The sequence below is a fragment of the Hydra viridissima genome, unplaced genomic scaffold (genome assembly GCF_058129835.1).
Source record: "Hydra viridissima isolate aposymbiotic clone 2 unplaced genomic scaffold, HvirCarnegie_v1 scaffold_13, whole genome shotgun sequence".
Classification (NCBI taxonomy): domain Eukaryota; kingdom Metazoa; phylum Cnidaria; class Hydrozoa; order Anthoathecata; family Hydridae; genus Hydra; species Hydra viridissima.
In genome coordinates this window covers 4,190,370-4,211,673 of record NW_028324312.1, presented here as the reverse complement: position 1 = coordinate 4,211,673, position 21,304 = coordinate 4,190,370, and the positions used below count along the sequence as shown (strand labels likewise).

The following is a 21,304-nucleotide window of genomic DNA, read 5'->3' as shown; positions in this document are numbered from 1 at the left end:
GCAGGAAAAGAATGGTTTTGGGGTTTTTTTGACACGTCATAATAAACTCTCTGTAAGAGTTGCTGAATCAATGTCATTGCATCGAGCCATTGGTTTCAATAGAATAAAAGTTAATCATTTTTATGATGAACTAGAAAAAATAATTAGACTATTCCACCATCAAACTTATTCAACGTAGACGAATCTGGATTGTCTACATGCCATAAACCAGGAAAAATTGTCGCCCTGAAGGGAAAACATAGTGTTGGTGGCTTAACAAGCTCCGAAAGAGGAAAAACAATTACAACAGTTTGTTGCCAATCAGCAAGCGGATTTTTTGTCCTTCCAATGTCGATTTATCCACGTATTCGAGTGAGACCTGAATTTTTAGATAAAGCCCCAATCGGTTCTATTTCTAGTGGCAGCAAAAAAGGGTGGATAATATATGATTTGTTTGAAAAATGGTTTGATCATTTTTTACAAGCAGTCCAGCCACAGTCAAGAAACCAACCAGTTCTTCTAATTTTAAATGGACATTCAAGTCATAAAAAAAATCTTAGTGTTATTATAAAAGCTCGCGAGACAAATGCTATTATATCATCACTTCCGTCCCACTGCACGCACAAATTGCAACCACTTGATGTTTCATTTTTTAAAAGCCTCAAAATATTCTATGATCAAGAAGTTGGTATTTCGCTTCGTCACTATCCAGGTCGTCCTGTAACTGAATTAGAGGTTAGTGAATTATTTGGAATAGCTTATGGAAAAGCTGCAACTGTTCAAAATTTTCAGTCAGGAATATATTCATTTGATAGATATGTGTTTACTGAAGAAGACTTTGCTGCAGCTAAGGCTACTGATCACTCATGTTGTATCTAAAATTTCAAAACCAAATATTACCTCTGAAATGTACCCAACTCTCGACAACGGGTTAGACTCTGCTAAAGACTTAGATCATATTGATTTTGTTACAGAATGTGTAATTGCTTCTCAGAAAGGTAAATCATTTTAAAAGATGTATTATTTTTAGCATCTTCCACCATTTATTTAAAACACAAATGTAATTTTTTTAAAATTAAGCAAAATAATAACTTATCTGTTGTTTTATTAACCTAAAAAAAAGTTTCTTAAAAAAATAGTTCAAATTTTTATAATTTACATATTGCCTAATTTTATTCACCTTTTTTAGTATAATATTTTTATTTAGAATCTGCTTCACCAAACTCATCATTTACACTTCAGAATTCATTAGAATTAGCAACCTCTGATGAAACCTCACAACCTCATGGTGTTACATTCGGATCACTAGCTGGACTTGACATTAAAAATACAAAATGAACAGGTATAAAAAGGAGGTTAAATCATGCTGAAAGAATTACTGGATCACCATATAAATCTCAGCTAGAGGAATCTTAAACTTTGAAATATAAGAACAGGCAGCCACATAAAAAGTGCATTAAAGAAAATATATCTACTCATCAAAAGACGTGTTTGAATAACCTTGATGCTAAAGGTGCAATTAGTAAACAACTTTGTGCAATGTGTCAATAGAGTTATGGGGATCCTGTCGATTCATATTTAAAGAACAATTGGGATAAATGCCATAAATGCTGTAGATGGTGGCATGAAACATGTGCTGTTATATGTGGTGTTTATGCTAAAAAAGTATTTACTTGTGATGACTGTATGAAACATTAATTCTTCAAAAAAAAAGTTATATGTCATATATTGATAAACTGTTTTTTAACTTTCTTAAATAAATCTCTTTTTATAAAGTTTTCTTTAAATTTTGTATTTTATTTTTTTATGTTTAACTATTGAAGTTATATAAAATATTATTTTGTTAACTTCTTATGAGCTTATAAACATGAATTCTTATTTAAACAGAATTTAGAAATAATCATCGAAATCATAGAAGTTAGTAACCATTTTATTTAGAATTTTACTTTGGAAGCACATTTTTCTAATAAGGTTTCTGTTTTGGGTGATGTATTCATACTTTACTAAAATAGGTGGTTCAAAAATGATTAATATTTGCCATTGCAACGCCCTTAATTAAATGCCAATTAGGTGTAACAAATTCCATTTAAGAGACAATACAATATACAAGACAATGCACAATGCAGATTTATAGCTGTTTATAATATTTTATTTATATTAAAGCGTTTTCCAAGTATGCCGAATTTACCGTATCATTGTGCGGAAATTAACATACTAGGTCGCTAATTTCGTCATTTTTGAGTATTTTGTAAAACAAATTTTATTTAAAACTTTGTAAGTTTGAAACAACTTTTTAACTATTATTTAATAGATATATCTGCAGGACATCTATATAGATGATTTTTTACCGTTGTTAAAGCAACCGTTGTCTATAAACAACAAAGTAGCTTAATACGCCGAAATTACCCTACTTTACCCTGATCATAATATCGCAATAATCACATTTTCACTTGTCCTTTTTGGTAGTTAAATAAAATTATTCACCCAATCCGTTAGGCAAAATTATTTTATCTCACCTTTTATTTGAAATGCTCGAGTCTGATTGGTTGTTACAAAAAATCCAAGGTAAGCCAAAACCATGGACCTATGAGAGATGGAAGTGCAACCTATTGTTTTACATCAAAGAGGCCGCAGAAATCAGCGAGCCATGCGAGTTTCCGACAAACTCTAAATTTTCATCCGTCAACAAAAAAATCTATTAAAATGGCTGCCCACAGTTTTAAAACAGAAACTCTGATCACGTGGTATTAGTTTAAACTCTTATAGCATTTGTTTAATAAGACTGTTCAGGATAAAGTAACTACTTCACGCGTTGACAAATTACTAAACAAATTACACCAAGGAAAAGGAAATTAGTAGTTGGCACGAACAGATTTCATAATTTTTCTAAGATAAACAATTGTAAATTTGGGAACTTTTTTCGTGTAAACAAAGTTCCGTCAATAATAAAATAGATTTGTAAGGATAATTTTAAAATGACTAAAAAAAGTATAGCGAAATATAAAAAAGTTTAAACAAAATTTTTAGTCAAGGTCTAGTTTCATTCAACTCCTTGGTCCTTCATTCACCAGCCTTAAATTTGTGTATTTTTTGAGTATTTTTTCCGATATGTCGCCATTTTATTTCTCGACTACTCTATAAGCTCCACAATATATATTCCACTATGCATTAATTTTTACTAGTTTTATTTTCTAATGGGATTTTTTATAATTCATTTGATAATACAAAACCTTATAAAAAGTTATTCAAATTTATAACTTTCTTGCAAAATGCGGCCTGATAATACATGTTTTCGTTATTTCATATGTTATTTCATCTGTCATAAAAGCTACATAATAACCCATTTGTTTTTGTAAAATAAAAATTAGTTTATATATAGCTGGTTAATCATACCATGTTAATATTAAATACTTAGTTATTCTTGCGGTTTGCCATAAATTGGCTTTGCTAAATTCTTTAATACTGTGACAAATTACTTTTTTCTTTATTGCATTTACATTCATTTTATGTAGAAGTTATTTATCCCTTATTGTAAATATTTCTGTTGTTAAACATAAAAGTAGAAAATTCTATAATATTCATTAACTGGAAGTCAACAGCAATATAATAGATGGATTAGTTCCCTGGACATGAAACCATTGTGCTCCAGTTAGTTACAAAACTAGTTGATATTTTGTATTATTTATTATATCTCTAGCTATACGTGTACTAAAGTAGTTAAGTAAATGATCTCAGTTTCCATATCATCATCAGCGTTATTTCTTAAAATATTAAGAATGTCTAGCTATACAAAATTAAGCTTAAAACTTGGTTTATTGCTGTTATCTTGAATAACTGAAAGGAAGTTGATGCGGCTGGTTAGACGAGACCAAAAACTTTCGACAAATCCGACAGACTTTAATATAATTTAATTTCTATTGTTTAAAACAAAAGATTTGTAACAATGCGCAACAAGCATGGTTCGCAAAAAAAACAATAGGTTGCACGTCCATCTCTTATAAGTCTATAGCTTGGTTTCCAATAGTTTAGGTATGTGTGCAAAATTTTTAAACTATTCAAATATTTAATTATTATACATCTTTGTAAAGAGCTTTAAATCAGTATTACGATGGTGAAAATTTCATAACAAACTAATGATTCTACTAAAAGTTATGCCCATTTAAGTGACAAAAATTCATTATAAAGAATGCTTAAGAAAACTGCAACCAACCTAAAAAATTAGCGTTCGGCTTACGGTGGTTTTATAATTGAACTTCATTGTTTAGTTTATAGCGCATTACTTTACCTCGGTTATATTTTTATTCAACTAATAGCAGAATATGGTTTTTTTTGTGTGTGTTTGTGTGTAAATCACGTTTTGAATACTTTAAAAAATCACCATTATTTTAAATAAAGTTTCATTTTTCTAAAAAAACAATTTTTTAATGAATAAAAAAGTCAAATATACAAAATGCTCATAATTGTGAATCCCCCCCCCCCCCCAACCTCTTCAACAGAAGAATATTTGGTACCTTTACTGCGTGGAAAAATAGAATATGAGCGTGTCATTATTTTTTAATGAAATTTGGCAGGTACATAGAAAATAGATATATAAAATTGATCCAAAAGTTAGAAAAAAAACCCATCACTCCTTCAATGTCAATTCACTTCCAGAACAGGAATGTAGTTTTCAATAGCAATGAAATCACTAAAAAAGTTAGTAAGTGCAAAAAAAAAAGCAAATTACAGTAAACTTACAACACTCTACTTTTAAAATATTATCTAAGTCAATATAAAATTCCAAAAAAAAGACGAGAAAAATCCATCCATACGAAACCTACCTCGAACACGCGGTGAAAAAATGGTCACAGATTTTATCTTTAAAATCGGTGCCGTAAATCGCAGATACTCACGTACCTAAATAGTTGTAGAAATGTCGTACAAAAATCGTGCAACGTTCGTTTGATTTGTTGTGCGGTAAATTGTTGTGCAACGCAATGTTTCCATCAGATTGTATTAGCGCAAAAATCTTTAAAAAAAAAAACAGTGTAAGCAAACAAAAAATGGCCGTCATAAAAAAAAATCTCACTCTAAATTATCGACTTTTTCTTAAACTTTTAATTTTAAGACGCCGAAAAAGCGTAAAGAAAAGAAAGCATATGTTTTGGGTCAGAGAACTATCTAAAATTCGCGTTAAGCAAGGTGCGTTAAGTTATTTGGTGCAAGAATTGATGCTATTTGATAGGGAACTTTTTTATCGATACTTAAGAATGTCTCCTGACAGACTTGAACACCTTTTCTCATTAATCGGATCTTCATTAACGAAAAAGTATTGTCCCAGTGGAGAGTCTCTATTGTCCATCGCAAAGATTAACTATTACAATTCGATATCTGGCTACAGGAGAATCACAACAAACTCAGTCCTTTTATTTTCGAGTTGGGAGAGCTACAGTTTGTAATATAATCGAAGAAACTTGTTGTGCTATATGGGAAGTTCTCAAAAAAATATTTCTAAGAGCCCCAAGTGACATAAAAGAATGGCAAAACATCATTAAAGAGTTTAATCAGAATTAGAACTTTCCACAATGCATAAGAGCTATTGATGGAAAACATGTACGCATTGAGGCTCCTGCAAAATCAGGTTCTTCTTTTTACAACTACAAAGGATTTTACAGAATGTGTAGTTTTTCACATCAGTTGGTTTAACAAAATGATAAGCTAGAATGTAATATTTACATTTTTTATTCACATTAATAGGTTAAACAGAGAGACTTGATTGTATCATCTTTATCTGAAAACTCTATTTTGAGAAGAAGTGCTTGTATTTGAACTTTAGCCGAGGCTTTGGAATAGTGGTTTAATAGCTTTAGCTGTGGAATTAATGGTTTCATAAATAATCTTCATTCTGCTCTTCTTCAGTCGGATTTTCAATATTGGAGTAAATCATTTCTAATGTTTTCACTAAAGTTTTGTCAAGTAAATCATCAGAATCTAATATTTTTCTTTTTCTTTTAGTTGTGTTATTAGTATGAATTGTCAATTCACTTGACTCTACTTGCACACAAGAATTAACATAATCGTTTTTTTCAGTCACATCTTCAGATAAATGATTATTTAGCTCCTTGTTCAATGGATGATGAATATTTTCAACTTGCTCACAAACCACCTAAACTTTTTCCTCCAAATTCGTTGTTTCTAATTTAGAATCATAAGGTGAACAAATATTCGATGTTGTTTTACAATATTCTATAAAAGTATTTAGCCAATTGAGCTGAAGAAACTGAGGTGGAACTGAATTTCTTATAGAACCTGATGAGATATTTCATTTTGATTTCAGCCATCTTTTATAATTACTTCGAATGCTTTTATACTTCTCTTCCGCTTGATTAGCAGAGAAGTTTGACAGACAACCAATTTCTTCCCATGCATTTTTCTTTTTCCATTTGTCTTTAAATTCCTTATCAAACTTGTCATACAAAACTGGAAACTTTTGAACTTCGTTCATAAAATCTGCATTAAAGATTTTTTCTAACACACAAAATGGAGCCGTCGCCATGCTTTGTAAATTATGGTGTTGTGAATAACGTCTTCAAGATGCAATTTGCGTGTATGTAGGTGTTAATGTATGTAGGTGCTAATGTGTGTAGGTAATAATGTATGTAGTTGTTAATGTATGTACGGTCTTAATGTATTCAATGTGTTAAAATAAGACGGTTGTACTACTGTGTAAAAGGGGATTGGAGTTAGTAAATTGTATGATTCGCAGTCAGATGGGAAAAATATTGTCAAGTTCATAAAGAAAGTAATGACTCGTTAGTGTCTCAGGGGAGGTTAAAATAATTCCTCACAATGGCGATATTTTGTAAACTTTATTGTTGTACGACAGTTATTGTGTGGTTTCCATTAAAAAAATAAGCTGCGCGTTTTGCACAAAAAACAAAATACTGTTGCAGAAATAGATTTTTTTCAAAACTCACAACCGCAGTTATACAACATAAAATTTGTTGTACAACCGACGTTAAGTTGTGCAACTTACACTAGAAAATGTTTCCATTATAAAACAAAGTTGTTGTACAACTGTTGTACGACATTCCTACAACTACTGGAAACCAAGCTTATGGCCAAAACTAGTAAAAGCGATCGTAAAGCATCGTTATGTGTTTTCAGAATTGTTTCCTTTTCCGTTTTATGAAATGGTGTTAGAAAGGTTGTAATTTAATAACTTTGAAATAAAATCGGACATGCGTAAAAGAGAAAAACATTTTGAAAATGTTTATTAGCCAGTCAAAAGCTCTGTCATCACAAAGTCTAGGCAATGTTGATACTGAAAACGAAGTGAAAAAGAAAATCCGACGCTATCTTTAGATCCAGATGACTTGCCTACCCATGAAAGCGAAGCCGAAAAAACAGGTAATAGATTGTTTAATATAATTAATTTAATTTCTTTGCTTAGTGCCTGTAAATTTTTTCACAGGGTGTTAAGTACCTTCAAGCATTGCTTAAAGCTGTAAAGAATCAAGAGACGATGGGAAGCATTCAAAGTTTTGTTTAAAATTAACTTTAACAATATGATTAATTATTTTGCCTAATGTTTTACTAAATTTGTTATCTTAGATGGCCACCCTTTACTGAAGCGTTCTCGTATTCAAGGAAGTGAGATAGGAAGTGCACGACAGAAACGCTCCCTAATTTGGCAGTATTTCCGGGAACCAACTGAATCTGAAAAAGGAACTCATCAACTGTTGTTCATCTGCTGCAAACTTTGTCCATGCTGTCGTTCGAAATTCTTGACGGCAAACAGATCATCAACATCGACTGGTTTGCGCCACCTTCAGCCTCGACATCCAAAGGAGCATCTCGCTTTGTTAAAAACCTAGGAACCAGTTAAAGAAACCGCCATATTTTTTTAGAATTAAATTGAACTTTATTAACTTGTGCTTTCACTAATCAATAACCGCCAATAATTGCTGATACTGATTGATATTTGCTTATAATAATTGCCGCTAATAGTTTTGATAATATGTGATATTTGCTACAAATCGCTGATTATTACCTAAAATTTCTGTATATCACTAATAGTTACTTAAAACCTTTAATCATCGGTGCAAATTACTTAAGGTTACTTAAAATCGCTATATTCTGTATGAAGCTGTAAATCCTTACGGCTGACAAAAATCTGGTTGCATTGCATTCTACAACTCTGTAATAGTTTGCCACACTGACCAATTGTGCCCATAATTATGAAAGTGGTCTAAGTCATATATTTCTTGTTTCGAGATATTTAATGATTCGCATTTGAATAAATTAAAAAATTTCGTATAACGTTGTAATTACAACTACTTTTTAAAGGTTCATTTTTTACGATATCGTAAAAAATATATTGAATATATTTAGTTTAAAATCGTGTGAAATAAGTGTTAAATTCATTTTTTTTTAAATTTTGACTTGGACCACTTTCATAATTATGGGCACAATTTATAGTAAAGGATTTTTTTCAAAGTTCAATTTTTAAGTATAATTTATCAGGCTCGAATCCAGGAATTTGTAACGGTGTGGCCAAATTTTATTTTCACGGTTGAAATTTCGATAATAGATCGATATTTTAATATTTTTTTCACAGCATTTATTGATTGAATAAAACGTCGGTAACGTACAATAAGAACCTTTGTGGTCATGGCAGGAATCTCTATAGCCAAAATCCGTAAATTACGGCTGACAAATTTAAATTTTTAGGGATATTCCTTAAGTGAAAAAACGCAAAATTAATGTGGCTGCCGTTAAATTTAAACTATGTGGCCATAGCCAAAATGGCTACCCCTTAAATCCACGCCTGTTTATTATAATTCAATCCAATTTTACAGTTCACTCTGCCAGAGTTATGTTCTGCCATTTTGTTACTAAGAACTCAGTGTCTTTTAATGCTTCTTCATCACCAGAACATTAAGAGTAAGAAATTATTTACTTTGTCACATAAAGTATTTAGAATGTGATATACCTGTTTCTGCTAAGGAGCAAAGCAAATTTCCAGGCTTATAGATATTGCAATAAGTCAGGCTACAATAACCTAAATTATTTTTCTGTAAAAATTGTCATTTTACTAATGTAAGCAGTCAACAAACAAATGAATGTAAAAAATTTAGAGCGTTATAGAATATCAAATAAAGGAATTTGTGCTAAAGTAGGCAGTGACCCGCGGTTGCGACCGATGATTCCGCGACGTTTGTCGAAATGCGTTGACTAGGTGGAGTCTGACTTGAAGTCTGTTTATTCAAGTGAAGTAATAAGTAGAGATTATAATTTAAATCAATTTTGCCGCAAAGTTTGCTAAATTTAGTCCCCATGAGTCTTAATGAGCGAAATGTAAAAATAGAAATAAAATATTTCCTAAGCTTTTCAAAATCATTTTAATTAAATTAACTTAATCGCATTTTTTACGAGTCTGGGCATTCAATTATCAAGTTTTTAGCGGTTAAGTTGTCTATTTTATTTGCTAGTTAAAAAAATAAACTGATAAAAAAACAAATTGAAAAACAAATAGACAGATAACATCCAGTGGTTACGTTGATAATCTAAAACGTATATATATATATATTTTTTTTATAGAAACAGAAGATATGTTTTAAATGTTGTTTCTTACTTACAGAAAACTGTACAATTGTACCAGACCGGTGTTTTAAATAAATTTTATTTTCAATAATATACTACCAATGCTTGTATATGATTGTATATTTACACGTATCATAAGTATTCTCAAACATTTTGCCGGCAGTGTTTTAAGTTACAGCCTATAATAAAAAATAGTTTAAATGCTCCTCCGCGTTATTTTTAACACCTATTTCTCTGTTTTTCAATTGACCACGGTATTTAAATACAATAATTCGGGAAAGGGTGACCAGGGTCATAGCAACAATATTCCACACTCAAGTGTAATTTTTATACACAACTCGTTTTACTTAATTTAAAATAAATGGGAGAATTAAAGACATGAGATATTTTTAAAATATTCTCCCGTCTTGATATTAGTTTAAGTAGATATTTATGTACTATATGATTGGGGAATGATTCATTTAAAGAATTCCCCTCTGGTTACTTGTTGAAATGGCTGTTGACATTTTTAAACCGAATGATTGTAATGATAATGCTAGTAAAAATGTGATATTAGATAACGAGAAAAATAATAATCTCAATGAACCGAATGATATTCATGGTTTACCTGAGCTTCTACCTTACCAGAAACTTATTAAAGAACTTACTGAAGATGAAAGATGCTGTAAAGAATTACAACTTGGTAGAAGGATTGGTTTTTATAAGATAAGAGGTGATCTTGGTAGTGGAAACTTTGCACAAGTCAAATTATCATATCACTGTTTAACAAAAGGTTTGTTGATAAGCAATTTAGTAGATAATTTTTGATTAATTTTCAAGAAAGAATTCTCTAATATAAGCTGAAAATAATCTAAAATATTTAAATACTAAACATATATTTTGTTAAAGATTATGAGCAACTTTTAACTTTAAAAATTTTAAGGAACAATGATAATATATTATGGTTTATTTTTTTATAAAAATAGCCATTCTATCAATAATATATGCTGTCACGCAAAATAATGTATAAAGATTGTTTGTATAAGTGAATCAAAATATCTACCTAAAAAGTATACCTGTGTACTAAAGCAAAACTTGATTTTCACTATATCTATTTACTGAATTTATGTAATTACATCTACTAGAAAGCTTCAGAAAAAGCCATTGTATTATAATCTTGTACTGGAGTTTAAAGCCTTAAGTACTAGTCTTAATTTTAAATTTTAAGAAGTATTATAAAGTTTGGCAAAAAGCTTAAATTTCTTTTTTTTTTTTTTTGTTAACAAAAAGAGAAATCTTTTTCTTTACAAAAATTATTAAAATCATAAAATTGAATATCTTGTATTGAAAAAGTTAATATGTATGATTTTTATATATCGTTTTGAAAAATAACCCTTTAGCTGAACAAAATGTTTTAACAACCCCAGTGTGTGTAATCAATATCTATGCATATCTATTTAATATGCATAGATATTGCCAACACACCTGCATTCGTGTAAGAGCAGAAAAACTTTCTACATGTTATTGACTTTCTACCAGTCTAACTTGCAATATGGCTTTGGTAATATCAGTGCATTATTTAATAAAAAACCAAAAATTGATGACTAACCTTTTAGAAGTAGTTAAAAAAATTTGAATGCAGATATTATGCCCAAAATATTATTTATATCTGTTTTAAATTAAAATTATTTGAGCCCTAAAAGAACTAAATCTTTTAAATATTCTAAGTAGTTTAAGTTGTTTAAGTAGTTTAGATTGAAAATGCTTTTTTAATAAGTATATAAATAAATGTTTTTAGTAAAAAGTAAATTTGAGCAATATATATTATCTTAAGGATATCAAGTATACCATCATCAAATAAGAATTAAAAAAAAAAGAAATAAAAAATTTCAAAATTGACTCAAATCAGATTATTTTAATGTAAAATATTAATAACAAAATTTTCCACGAACACAAATGTTGCTATATATTTTTTTTTTTTTTTGTTTGTTTTTTGTTTTTAAAGTAGAAACATTTCTTGCTTTAAACTGTGATGTAAATCCCAAACAAAGTTTCTTTAGAATTATAAAAAAATGTTATTTTTAAAATAAAGTTTTTATTCACGCCTACAGAAGCTAAACACTGATAAACTTTTTATACATTTGATTATTTTAAGGTTTTTAATGTCTACCGAGAAATAGCGTTTTATGACTTAAAAATTATTTGTGTATCCTAAAAAATCTCTCCTTAAGAATCCCTCCTTAAGAAAACTTGAAATCAACTGGTAGCAATATAGCTACTTTCGTCGCTGATATTATTTTTCCATGTTTTATGAAAGATATTAATAGAAAAAGTGCGCATAATTTTGATTCTAACTCAATAAAAATTCATAATTAATTTTTGCTGGTTAAAAGGGAGTTTTCATAAGCATTAAATACAGTAAATAAGTTTATTCAAAGGTATAAAAAAGATTAGATTTTGTTCTCTCGCGTTATTCTTATATTCAAGTCCTTCAAAAGTTAATCGTACGAAACTTTTTTCTTTCAGTAATTTTATCTTCATTGATAATGTCAGTATACTATTCATCTTTCAAAGCCGTTCAATGTAAGAAAATTATACGAGAGATTTTTGATTGTGTGTTTGTAAATACGCCGCTGGCGGTTCAAAAAAATAAAATCGCGCTTTCGCATTTTCATGAATTCTTTTTAACTTCAAATTACGACTTTTAAATTAGGATTTTCTTTTCGTAACTCATGTGCGATTTTAATGAAAGTAAAAGAAAAGAAGCGTTTTGATAAAGAATACCTTTTTTTTTTGTTGCTGGTATCGTAGCAACAGCGTAGATTCATTTTAACTTTTTTTTCTTTCTCAAGGGCTTTCTCTTTATTCTGCATTTGCTGGCCAGTGTTTATTTACGACCTGAAAAGGTTGTCATGTCCTCCACCTCAGAGTTTCTCGTCTTTTGTTTTTTGTTTTTTTGTTTGTTTTAAATCGAATTTCGCTTGTTTAGAAAAAGTTGCTTTAAAGATTCTTGATAAAACCAAGCTCGATGAAAAGACGAAGCGGTTGCTCTCACGAGAAATTAGCTCTATGGAAAGGTTAAATCATCCAAACATCATTCGTATTTTTGAAGTTCTTGAAACTACCTCTAAGATATACATCGCTCTTGAGTACGCTTGTCACGGAGAACTTTTTCACAAGATCTTAAGTGAAGGGAAGTTTTCAGAAGCTGACGCTAAAATTTACTTCGGTCAACTCACTTCAGCAGTTGCATACATGGTACATTTCATTCTCTATGCCAATTAAGTAATTTGTTAACAAAATAACATGATCAATTTTTGTTTGGAAATCTTTCCACTTTTTCAAATTCAACTTTTCATACTTTGATATTCTTTCATTACTTATGAATTTTTTAAGTTATGTTTTCCGAAAAAAAAACTTTCAAGTTAATAAACACTTTTGCTTTTTTTAAAAAAAGAAACTTATTGTCGCTTGAAATTTTGTTTTTGCTTTTGTTTGCTAGCACCAATGTAACATCATTCATCGAGACATCAAAGCAGAAAATATTTTTCTTGCCTTAAATGGTGTTTGTAAAATTGGCGATTTAGGTTTTAGTACAGTTGCTAATCCGGAGGATAAACTTAACACGTTTTGTGGTAGCCCTCCGTATGCTGCACCAGAACTTTTTAAAGACGATTATTATATCGGTAGATATGTGGACATATGGGCGCTTGGTGTTTTGCTTTATTTCATGGTAACCGGTTATATGCCGTTCCGTGCCGACACCGTTGGCAAATTAAAGCGTAAAATTTTGGAAGGGTCTTTCGTTATCCCTGACCATGTCTCTGAAACGTGTCGGTTTTTGTTAACACAAATTATTCGTTTGGTACCCTCTGATCGATATAGTTTAAGTGAAATTATGCGAAGTCTATGGATGGAAGGTGTACAATTCACAAAGCCTTCAAAATCTCTCTCTCTTAAGCCTGCAACCGATGCTGTCGATCTTTCTGTAGCAGAACAGGAGGCCTTGAAACAGTTATCAAGTTTTGGAATTACAGAGGAGATGTTAGAAAAAAGTCTCGAAGACTCACGCAACAGCATCAACGGCACCTACCGAATAGCCGTATATCAAGAACACCGTAAAGAAATAGAACTACAAATTGAAAAAGAAGCCATGGTTCGTAAAGATATTAAAGAAATACAGTTAAAGAAACGAAAGTCGATTATGAAGTCAAATAACAATTCGCCAAAATCGGAGTTTTGTACATTATTTTAAATACATTTTACTGGATTGAAAAGTTGAGCAAATTCCATTTTTGTAATCTCGTTTTACTTATGTAATAGGAAAAAATTGTAAATATATTTATGAATATATTTATGAATATATTATCGTTATTTATGTACAAAAAAATCTATGATAAAGAAATGGTTTTATAGAACAAAGCTTGTTTGTTTTTTTATTAGATGAATAATTTTTTATTCTTATTAATAGATTTTGCTGGTGAAATTTTTCTATTGAAAAAAAAATCCCAACATAATTTCATCAAGCTTTTCACACAGAAGCTCAATGAACTCATTTAATTGTCATTACTTCAAATTTTGGATTAATAACTCTAACTAAAAGTGAGTAAAGAAATTATTTTATTTTCATTACCAGAAACACAATGAAAAAATTTCGGAGTGTAAAATTTCTGCCTTGCATTAAGAAAACTGAGTGCTAAATTGATCTACAGAAAATTTCAACAGTTTTCTAATTCAATCACAAAAAACACTAACTACTGGGAAATTATCTTCGAACAGATTGTCGAAGTCATAAAATATTCAAGAGGTTCGGCTTTTAGAGGAGAAAAAAATTATCAGTGATAAACACAAATCGAAATAATTTTAGCAAAGTTCGATCCCATTTTACAACACCATTAAAAAATTTATGTTCTAATTAGTGTAGAGAAGTGCTTTAAGGTAATTCCATGTAAATGTAGTACAGTTATTCCCCCCATCCCTCCATACCCCTCAGATTTCATTAAATTTTAACCAGTGGTACCTATAAATGAAATATGAAATAATGCAAAATTTGAGCTCCCACCTCCAAACGGTTCAAAAGTTACGATGTTTTAAAATTTAGCTTAAAATGCCATACTTCTTGTCCACATCTACCATGATGGATTTTGTAGCATAACCTTTTTTTGATTAATTCTATTCTAGTGGAAGAAAACAGCTGAAAATTTGTACCTAACCATTTTTGAGGATGCTGAATCCGATGTAGAGCAAATAACACAAAATTTTTTTGACAGTCATTTTTTGATTTTAAAATGGCGAAGACAATTTTCTGTTGTTTTTTTTTTATCATGGGTTACACTTTCACTTATTCCTGGAGTTGCCCAACTCTCATGGGGCTTGAATTTTTTTCAGATAAAAGAAGAGGTGTTAAACTACCTTAACATAAAAGACAGTTTTGGTACTTTGAATCATAAATTTATGCTATTTTAAAATTTAGGCTGAAAATGCCATTTTTTGGTCCCATTCTTCCATAATAGATATTTGGCGCTGGTCTGGTTTCGCAACTCCCTACTCTTTTTTTTTTTTTTTTTTTTTTTTTTTTTTTTTTTTTTTTGCAGATTTCGGAAGATCTTTGTCTGAAACGGAAAAAGATGATATTCATTTTTGTTTTTGACAAAGAAAAAGTACTCTAATTCACATTTGAATATTCCATTTTTCCGTTAAAAACGATGCTTCTTTAAACTCCATTTTGAAACTTTTTAATGATAGTTTTAAAACTATTAATTCAGATCACTGAAACTATTTACCTGGTTTTTACAAGCGTTAAGAGATACAAAGAACAAAAAAGTGGCTTAAATTAAAACATTAACTGAAAAGCTACTCAATTTATTCATTACAATATATAAAGAAATATAAACCAACAAATAATGAGTTGTTTTCATCAAATAGTTTTACGAACACCTAATTTACTGAGTAGTTAGTAGCAATTTCATCCCAAAAGTGAAAAAACGCATGCTTTTTAAACCTCTGCATCCACATGAATTTGCTGAGATAGTCAAGAATCATGTCTCTATGTGTTCCAAACATTGCTTTAAACTTTGCTTTGCTGCGACACCACATTGCTTCAACTCAGTTAGTTTTCACGTTTGTTGCCGGATCTACAAAGCGAAGCAAGTGGTTCACGTACCATGCTGAAAGCCTTGTGCTCCGTCCCTGGCTTTATCCATTGATGTATTATCGGCAAAAGAGTTGCTGCATCACGTTGAGCTACGGGGAATAAAAAACCTTCTTTTGTTGTTGGCTCGTAACCACAGAATACCCATTGGCCTTACACAACTCTGCCATGGTTATATTTGCGGCGAGCAAAAAGAGATTCGTCAATCTCTACAACACAGACAGGGCCGCCTAATTGTACAAAATTATTCAAAAAGTAATTTACGGCAAAATTTCTGCAAAACTGGTTCCAATCGCTGATAGTTTCCCTGCATCCAATATCCAATTCTTTTTGAATATCTTCTTACGACAGTCCCCGACTTTGGCCTGCGCTACGAGCCCATATGTATGTTATTCCAATGATCTTCCACAACTCCAGTTTTGATTTCTCAAAAACGCTACCTTTGCGAATGTTTAAAGTCTTTTTACACTTTTTGACAGCACATCTCCAGGCTATTCCATCTACACTGCGTGTGTACAGTTGTTCACTACACTGCAAGTTGCAAACGGGACAAATCATTACAGTAGCAAGCAAATCGAATTTTCTTAACCACTTTACGCATTCTTCACGATTATTCATAAACCTCGCACCAATTTGAAATAACGAGAATTTATCAAACTCATCTACGGTTGGTTTTCTAGCCATTTTGAAATTTCTCTTTACAAGAAAACTGGTGACACGAATTTGTTAAGTGACTTATTGTAAGACATCAAAACCGTTCGAAAAAATTCCAAATAGTTTTATAAATATCACCTGTTATTTACTGGTATTAGGCAATGGCGCAGCAAAATATGGACAAACATTGTAGATGGAGTGTAAAAACTACTTAAAAACTGATTTTGTTTTGTTGATAACACTCCATTTTTTTGTTCTTTGTACCTCTTAACGCTTGTAAAAACCAGGTAAATACTTTCAGTGATCTGAATTAATGGTTTTAAAACTATCATTAAAAAGTTTCAATAAGGAGTTTAAAGAAGCGCCTTTTTTAACGGAAAAATGGAATATTTAAATGTGAATTAGAGTGCTTTTTCTTTGTCAAAAACAAAAATGAATACTATTTTTTTCCGTTTCAGACAAAGATCTTCCGAAATCTGCAAAAAAAAAAAAAAAAAAAAAAAAAAAAAGAGTAGGGGTTGCGAAACCAGACAAGCGCCGGTGTTGTACAAATTTATTTCCGAGTCGCACGCCGATTGGCTTAAGAGGTCCGCCTGAAAGCTAAAGAACACCCATATAGACTTAACAATAACACCCATAAATTTTATTCAGATATTGAGTAAAAGTGAGTATAGTTTTACAGTAAATTTTAATAAATAAATAAATTGGCATATTCTGATATATTATTTTTACATTCATTCTTAAGCAATGCCTAAGATCAATGCTAAAACTCAAGAATTACGTCTTGAAGAGATTAGGCAATACGTAATAGAGGGTAAGTATGCAAACACTGTTTTGAACAGTGAAAAACGAGGACTAAGATTAGCTGCAAAGACTTTTACAGGAATAGGCATGTCAGTACTCATAACCTAATATTTAAAAACTTTCCATTCAATTTAAAAAGAAATTAAACGGCAATAAATATGTTTTAACAATAACAGATTTATTTACAAAATGGATTGTTGCTAGGGCATTGCCTGAAAAATCTGCTGTTGCTTTAGCTACTGCTTTGATTAACACTTTTCAAATGTATGGTCCACCAAAAAAAGTAATCACTGATCAAGGAAGAGAATTTGTAAATGAGGTAAATGCTAAAAGGTTTTTTAAAACTTTCATTTTCTTTGTGGTAGTAAATTTTTTTTATTAATTATTTTTAATTTTTTTGTTATATAGCTTAACCATAAAATTTTTCAATTAATGGGTATTAAACATTCTGTAACATCAGCATACCATCCTCAAATTAATGGTCAAGATGAACGTACAAATCAAACTTTTAAGTGTGCTTTAAGCAAATATACTAATAATGAGATGAATGACTGGGATAGGTTTGATAGTCTTTATAATTTTAACTCATTTTCTCTAAAAAGTGCAATTTCATTTGTTATTATTTTCTTTTTTGATGATTTATATTAGTTACACATCTGCAATTGCTTATGGACTGAACATATCATGCCAGAAGTCTACAAAGATGACTCCATTTTATCTTACGTATTTAAGACATTCTCCAGGTATTGAGGTGATAAATGTTCAGAATGAGACTGATGATAGTTTAACTAGTAGTTTTTCTGAAAAATATCTGATTTTGCAGTAGAAAAGCTAGTTAATGATTGTGAAGCTGTAGAGAAAAAAGTTAGAGAAAATATATAAGTTGGTCAAGAAAAGCAGTGCAAGCAACACATGAAAAAAGTTTCAAAAAAAGGTGTAAAGATGTTTACATTTATAGCTAATGATTAAGTGATGAAATTAAAGGCAAGAAAGCGTGATCGCAAAGGTGAGTTTTTATCTAAGGAGTGGTTGGGACCATATATTCTTACTGCTTTGAATGTAATAGGTCAATCTACTTTAAAAAACCTTAAGGGTGAAATTTTAAAGACAAAAGTAAATGTTTCTCAGCCTAAACCTTATTATCCATGTTAAGACATAGAAACTAATACTCATTTAGAAATATGTTTGATAGAGTGTATATCCTGTAACACGTATAAGAACAAGACAATTTTTTCGTTTTTCAAAGTTAATATATGAACTTTGATTTATATTTATGGTAAGTGAACGAAGTGAATTACTTGATTCATATTTCATGAATCAGGCATCAGACTTAGAAGATTTTAATGACACGCTCGTTTCATACTTTTTGTTCTACTTTTTTAGGCGGATAGAAAAGGCAGTAGTGGCCGTGAAAAAGAAATCCATACTGTCAGTTTTGTAGATTTTGTAATGTAAAATATGTTTTGTTACTTTAAATTTTCTGGAAAAAAGCTCTTTTAATTGTGTATTCACTTACGTCACTGTCATATTTTTTGAACGTTAAAGTCACAAAAAGCTCAAGAATATTTGTGATTACTAAATTCAACGCTCAAAGCATAATAAACATCTTTTGAACGTTTAAAAGAAATTCTGAACGTCTTTTGAACGTTCAAAGACGTCTTTTCCGGACCAAATGTCAGCTGGGATATCAGGATCAATTTTATACGCATATGGAACTTAATCGCCTAAAGAGGACATCGTTGAGCGTCGTTACTTGCATACGTTTAGAACGCGTCCAAAACGTTAATTGTACGTTTTTTGTACGTTCCCGTGCTGGCTAGGTTGTGATACTAGCCTTTTTGTTGATCTGGTCGTATGATAATACATTTCAGATAAGTTAAATTGTTATAGATTTATTTACGAATAATCCGTTTTAAGGGTTGCTCACAGCTGGTAAAGTTAATATTATGAGAATATTTCAAAGGCACGGTTAAAAGTACTCAGACGTTCCTTTTAAGTAATTCCAATAGGGCCCATTTTGGCAGTATTGGTATTATAGATTTAAGAAAATTTAGAAAAAATTAAAATACCAGTAAAAAAGTAAATAAAACCAGCCCCAAAAATCTATGGGCTCAGGTATTTTGCGCTCCCCCTCTAGATCCCCATAAATATTTGAGTGACTAGTTTACTTTTGAGTTAAAAAATTCTGCTATAAAATTACCTTCTTTACCTCGCAAATAAATTTAAAAAAAACATTTTTCTTTTTTTTCTGCAAATTTTTTTCCGCTACGGAAATAAATTTATATCTGGAAACAATTTTATGCGCAAGCCGCATAATTTTATTTCCTTAGCAACTGAAACTTGCGCCACGGAAATAAATTTATTGGGGGAAATAAATTTGTACGACACCGGATATTTTAGTTTCACCTTTTCCTAAATAATTCAAGTTATAGTGGAAGATACCGGCTGAAAATTGGTATCTGACCATTTTTGAAGGTAGTGAATTCAGAGATAAAGAGAAAACAACTCAATTCAAACTTTCGATCATCACTTTTTAATCTTAATATGCAACAAACCATTTTAATAACGTCCTTGTTTGATTTATGTGTTTTTTTTTTGTCGAATATAAAAAGAAGTGGTCGCCGTGCTAATTTATTAGCATTTTTCTGAAAGTGTTGAAAAATATTTACTTCAGTGCATTTACATTCAGAAGCATGCATTACTTCAATTGAACCTGTAGTCATATACTCTACTTTGAAAAAATATTTCAGTAAGGTTAATTGTTAAGTGCATTTTATGTATTGGTGGTCTTAAGGTGCATTTTAAATTTGGGTGGTTTAAAAAGCATAGTAGGTCGGGCTTATCGTTATTTGTAAATTTGATCAGAACCAAATGTATTTTAAAAAACCTAATCTACTCTTACATAATTAAGATTCTTGCTAAAGTATTAAAATAAGAAACAGCAAAATGTGTTAAAATAAGGAACAGCAAAATGTGTTCAAAGTTGTCTAAGTTCAACACCCCTCCTCACCACTTCGATTACTTTTTGACTATTTTTAATTCGACTATGAAAATGCATTATAACTTGCATGATATTTTACTAATATACCACAAAAAATATTGCAAAAAGTAAGAATAAAACTAAAAAATGATCACTTACTAACGGTGTATTACTTGTATTACTAACGGTGTCAAATTGTTTTAGAATCATTTTACTATCAAAATAACTAAGTTTCTGATTATTTTTTATTATTCAAATGTTTCCTTATAACAAAAAACATGAGGGGATATAAACGTATAAAACTTACGTATAAAGCTCATGTATAAATATTTCTACAAATTATTTCTTAAAAAGATGAAGTTGTTTTTAAGTTGAAACTTAAAAAGATAAAATTATTTTTGATAAAAATGAAACACTAACATATTAATTGTAATAAAAATTTTAGAAAAACTTTTTTATTTTTTAATTATTTATTGATGAACTGCTAAGGATCACTTTTTCTGGTTAAGTATTTCTAAACAAAGGAAAGTAAATCTAAATATAAATAAAATGGTAGCTAAATCGTTTCAAAATTCTTCTTAAATTCTTAACAAATTGAAAGATTCGTTTCATTTAATTGATTTGCATCTTCCAGTAGATCATGGAATTGAAGTTTCACATTTTTTAGAATCAATGGTTTCAAATTCTCTTTTTCCTTTTATTATACAGCCTACACGCATAACCACTCATTCTGAAACAGTAATTGATAAAATTTTTTGAAATTTTTATTCTTCTGATATTACCTCAGGCAATCTTACCACTTCAATATCTGATCATCTTGCTCAGTTTATAATAATGCCGCATTCCAGAACGCAAACTTCACCTGTACCTATTTTTAGGAGGTGCTTTTAAAACTTTAAAAAAGCTGAATTTATCCAAGATATTTCAAATGTTGATGACTTTATAAAAGAAGAAAATGATGTCAATTATTCCCATAAAAAATTAATCGAAATTTTTTATTGTATTTTGAACAAACACGCCCCTTACAAAAAATTGACAAAAGATCAAGTAACTAGTGATAATTAACCTTGGTTAACGAAAAGCATTCTCAACTTCATTTTCAAAATTTTGCAAAAGTATTGCAAAATTTTGAAAATGAAGTCTTTATACACTACCGTGCAAAAGTCTCCGCT

General features: G+C 30.2%; 1 protein-coding gene, 1 long non-coding RNA gene and 1 pseudogene across 4 annotated transcripts; 2 read left to right on the top strand and 1 right to left on the bottom strand.

The window, feature by feature from the left end:
- Positions 1-5,391: 5,391 nt before the first annotated feature.
- LOC149880124 (uncharacterized) lies at positions 5,392-6,514 on the bottom strand (annotated as a pseudogene).
- Positions 6,515-9,847: 3,333 nt separating this feature from the next.
- Positions 9,848-13,965, top strand: LOC145195039 (serine/threonine-protein kinase NIM1-like). Of its 2 annotated transcripts, none has more exons than XM_080072799.2 (3): positions 9,848-10,336; positions 12,533-12,801; positions 13,046-13,965. In XM_080072799.2, the coding sequence occupies exons 1-3, from the start codon at positions 10,057-10,059 to the stop codon at positions 13,796-13,798; spliced, it is 1,302 nt and encodes a 433-aa protein (XP_079928925.2). In that variant the 5' UTR covers positions 9,848-10,056; the 3' UTR covers positions 13,799-13,965. The 2 variants fall into 2 exon arrangements, with proteins under 2 accessions (XP_079928925.2, XP_089926887.1); XM_090070761.1 differs by lacking the exon at positions 9,848-10,336 and adding an exon at positions 10,808-12,047.
- Positions 13,966-16,903: 2,938 nt separating this feature from the next.
- LOC149880123 (uncharacterized) lies at positions 16,904-18,643 on the top strand. 2 transcript variants are annotated; one of them, XR_016446330.1, is made up of 3 exons: positions 16,904-17,012; positions 17,094-17,471; positions 18,536-18,643. It is a non-coding gene; the product is annotated as an uncharacterized LOC149880123 (long non-coding RNA). The 2 variants fall into 2 exon arrangements; XR_016446329.1 differs by lacking the exon at positions 18,536-18,643 and adding an exon at positions 17,801-18,324.
- Positions 18,644-21,304: the final 2,661 nt, after the last annotated feature.

Bases quoted from the DNA above. Each gene is read 5' to 3' on its own strand.
- LOC145195039 (XM_080072799.2), top strand. From the start codon at position 10,057: ATGGCTGTTGACATTTTTAAACCGAATGATTGTAATGATAATGCTAGT. The intron at 10,337-12,532 runs GTTTGTTGATAA...TCGCTTGTTTAG, and splicing joins ATATCACTGTTTAACAAAAG to AAAAAGTTGCTTTAAAGATT. The intron at 12,802-13,045 runs GTACATTTCATT...TTTGTTTGCTAG, and splicing joins CTTCAGCAGTTGCATACATG to CACCAATGTAACATCATTCA.